This window comes from Nestor notabilis, unplaced genomic scaffold, assembly GCF_000696875.1.
Source record: "Nestor notabilis isolate BGI_N333 unplaced genomic scaffold, ASM69687v1 scaffold5850, whole genome shotgun sequence".
In the NCBI taxonomy this organism is placed as follows: Eukaryota; Metazoa; Chordata; class Aves; order Psittaciformes; family Psittacidae; genus Nestor; species Nestor notabilis.
In genome coordinates this window covers 2,883-6,167 of record NW_009910546.1, presented here as the reverse complement: position 1 = coordinate 6,167, position 3,285 = coordinate 2,883, and the positions used below count along the sequence as shown (strand labels likewise).

General features: G+C 39.2%; 1 protein-coding gene across 2 annotated transcripts in view; it reads right to left on the bottom strand.

Moving 5' to 3' along the window:
* Positions 1–223: 223 nt before the first annotated feature.
* The window catches only part of LOC104402613 (myosin regulatory light chain 2, smooth muscle minor isoform), a 4,725-nt gene continuing 1,663 nt past the window's right edge, over positions 224–3,285 (bottom strand). The window contains exon 3 of one of the 2 annotated variants that reach the window (XM_010010531.1): positions 224–545. In XM_010010531.1, the coding sequence (XP_010008833.1) occupies positions 373–545 (173 nt within the window). In that variant the 3' untranslated portion in view covers positions 224–372. The remainder of the gene's footprint in view (positions 546–3,285) is intronic. The other variant, XM_010010538.1, reaches the window with a different exon arrangement.

The window sequence follows — 3,285 nt, the reverse complement described above, 5'->3', positions numbered from 1 at the left end:
AAAATTTTAATGATGTGCTTAATATAGCAGTGTTTTATTTGAAAAGCTACCATCAAAACTGTGAAATGAATCTAGCTAGGGTGAGTAGCACTGATATTTTTACTTGGGCCTGCACACTCACTGATCATTGTCTCTAAACCTGTATCACTGTAAGCTGTGCTCCTTCCCTGTCCATGTCCAGTCTTACTACAAATGTGCAAGTGTGTCTGAGCAGCCCCAGAGTCCACACAGGTAAAAAGCTGGAATGCTAAAAATGTATGCAAAAGATCCCAACAGGAAAAAAGAGAAAACAGATCCTGAGAAATAAAATTAATGGGGGAGGGGAGGGGGGAGGGGAGGAGGAAAGCTCTCTGCAGTTATCTGGGGATCTGCTCAGTCATCCTTGTCTTTTGCTCCATGTTTCAGGATGCGTGTGAACTCAATATAGTTGAAGTTCCCCTTTTTGTCAATGGGTGCCTCCCTGTACAGCTCATCTACCTCCTCATCTGTGAACCTGTCTCCCATTGTGGTGAGCAGCTCTCGCAGGTAGTCTTCTTGGATGAACCCTAGAAAGAAACACAAAAAGGAAGCTTTTCTTAGCTGGGCCTTCAAGAGCAGTAAGACAAACATACCGACAGACATGCAATTAACTAATGCAGTGGGCAATATATGCATTTGCACCAAGAGCCCAAAATACTTTCTTACCTGGATTCTAAAGAAACTCCTTGAATGCAAAGGGGAGGAGATGGAAGTTTAATGCAATTCATACAGATTTTTGAAAAGAGGGCCTGATCTGCTGTGATCCAGTCACACCTATTTCCATCCACTGATCTTTAACAGCTGAAAGTGGAAAAACAAGTTCCTGCCACTGCTAGTCTTCATTACAAAAGCTGTTCTCTTAATTCAATTATATTTTTCTTGACTTAATTAGATATATTTGCATATGCTCTATAAACTAGTTTCCTCTGGGGACTAAATAACCATTGGTTGGCTCTTCACTCTGCACAATACTGTTACTGGAGGCGGTTTATGCGGATACAGAGTGCTGCTGGCAAGCGTCCAGGGACAGAGTTTATAACAGAAAAGACTTTCAGACAGGATTGAGCAAGTTAACTCAGAAGGGAGGAAGAATGTTTACTGTGGAGACGTAGAGGTAGAGAAGCTAGTAATAAAAAAGGTACGATATATTAAGTTATTTATGCTAAAATATTAGCAGATGATTTTGGAGGAAAGCAGTTGCTAAGTATGTCCTGTTAATTCAATTTCAATAGACGGGCAGAACCACTAGTTGCCAAACAATTCCAGGAAAGTTTTGAGATGAAAAAAAGGAATGCACATAGCAAATAGTAGACAGAAGAATGCAGAAACCAATTAATGATGAAATAAGACCGAACGTGCCTTTAAATGCACAATAGTTGCTTCATTTGAGAAAGAAATTGGTTATTGAACTTCAGTTGGAAAAACATCAATAACTGAACAGAGGAGGTAGAAGTATGTTCCAAAAAAGAATGTGTAAACTGTGCAGAGCAGCTGGAAATCATATGTAGTCACCCACATCAACTGATGTAGATTCAATTAGAATGTGATTTAAAAAAAAAAAAAAGCAGCTCTGCTTTGGAAAGAGAGTTGAAGAACTGTTGTGGTTTAAGCCCAGCCGGTAACTCAGAACCACGTAGCTGCTTGCTCACTCCCCACCCTTCATGAGTGAGCGAGCGGCTGCGTGGTTCTGAGTTACCAGCTGGGCTTAAACCATGACAATAACTTAAGCAAACAGAGTTCATTAGAGAGACAAAACCAAAAAGGGAATCAGGGGACTGAAAGGCAGTCAGTGAACATGGCAAATTATCATGGGATTGGTGTATGCTGCGGGGAAGGGAAAACGTGTTTCAACATATGCTAATTAAACCAGCATCATATCCCAATGTGGGCAAACCCCTGACTGCTGACTCCAAATGAAGAAGGCTAACAGCAATGTTCTACTTCAAGAATGGGGAGAATGTTCAGTTAGCCAGGCTCATCTTAATCAGGTCAAATTCCAGAGCTGTCTCTTCGCAGATGTGCGTAAAGAAGGGGGAAAAGCAGCGAGACAGATTACGCTCTCTGTTTCTGCAGTGTACAGAGATCAAGTGCTGAGAGATGACAAAAGGATTAGTATTCAAAGAATGCAAGACTTTGGTGCTCCAAGTTTAGCCTCAAGGAGACAGATTGCTCCTGTCTGAGCAGCTAGGTGTTCAAACACTGAACTAGGTTGCTAGACTAGGAAAACACTGGCAGTCTTAGCAGCACCAAATTGTAAAGCAAACAGCAAACCCGCTCTCCCTCACACACAGCTTCAGTGTAGATGGGAGTAACAAATTAATGAAGCAAAATTTAAGATTCAGCCTGCAGCAGACAGCACAAAACAGATGACAACGCAGGATCAAAGATCAGACAAAAGATATAACAAATGCAAACAGATATAACTTTTATAGTTATAATTTATAGTTATTTATAATAGTATAGTATAATTTCATAGTACTACACACGATAGTAATGCTAATGCAATATATGCAACTAGATTTGCAATATAGGAAATGTAAGTAAAAACCAGCAAGTACAACTACCTTATCCTCATCAAGAGGATCTGGTTTGTATCATTCTCTTTCAAAAGAACTAGAAAATTGGGCCCATGATACACACAAACACTTGTGGAGTGTGAAAACAAAACCAAAAAGGTTTGACATAACTGGGAATGCTTTTGCTTATTTTTTAAAGGAACAAACTTATAAGCCAACTTGAGAATAAAATGAATAAAAGGCAAACATAACATGGGTTCTACAAATACATCACATTATTTTGAAGACTGTATTTTGACTGCTATGAATCAAAAATCAATAAAACAGCATAACTATCTAACATGTTTCCTGGTTAACATTTGAGGATGGTGTAAGACACAAAAGAGATTGTGGAACCATTATCCTCAAATCGTCCTAGGACTAGACTAAAACATTTACCACACAGAGCTGAAAGATAATAAAATCAATCTTATCAGTACATGGGGGCCTGAACTAGTAACTTATTGTTTACATAGACGTAGAAGGTTACTGTTCAAAAGAACTGTTAGCACAATCATTTTCTTTATATCGTAATTTGCAGGCTCTGGTTTTGGTGCACACAAAAAACCCCTGTAGCACAGTGAGTCAGACTACCTGTGGAGAGAAAATAATTAACCTACTAACAAAACTTCCTTCACTAGGAGATGGTAAAGAGATTTTCCTTGAGAGGGAGGAAGTCAATTAACATTTGAAAAGGCCTTACCAACAGAAA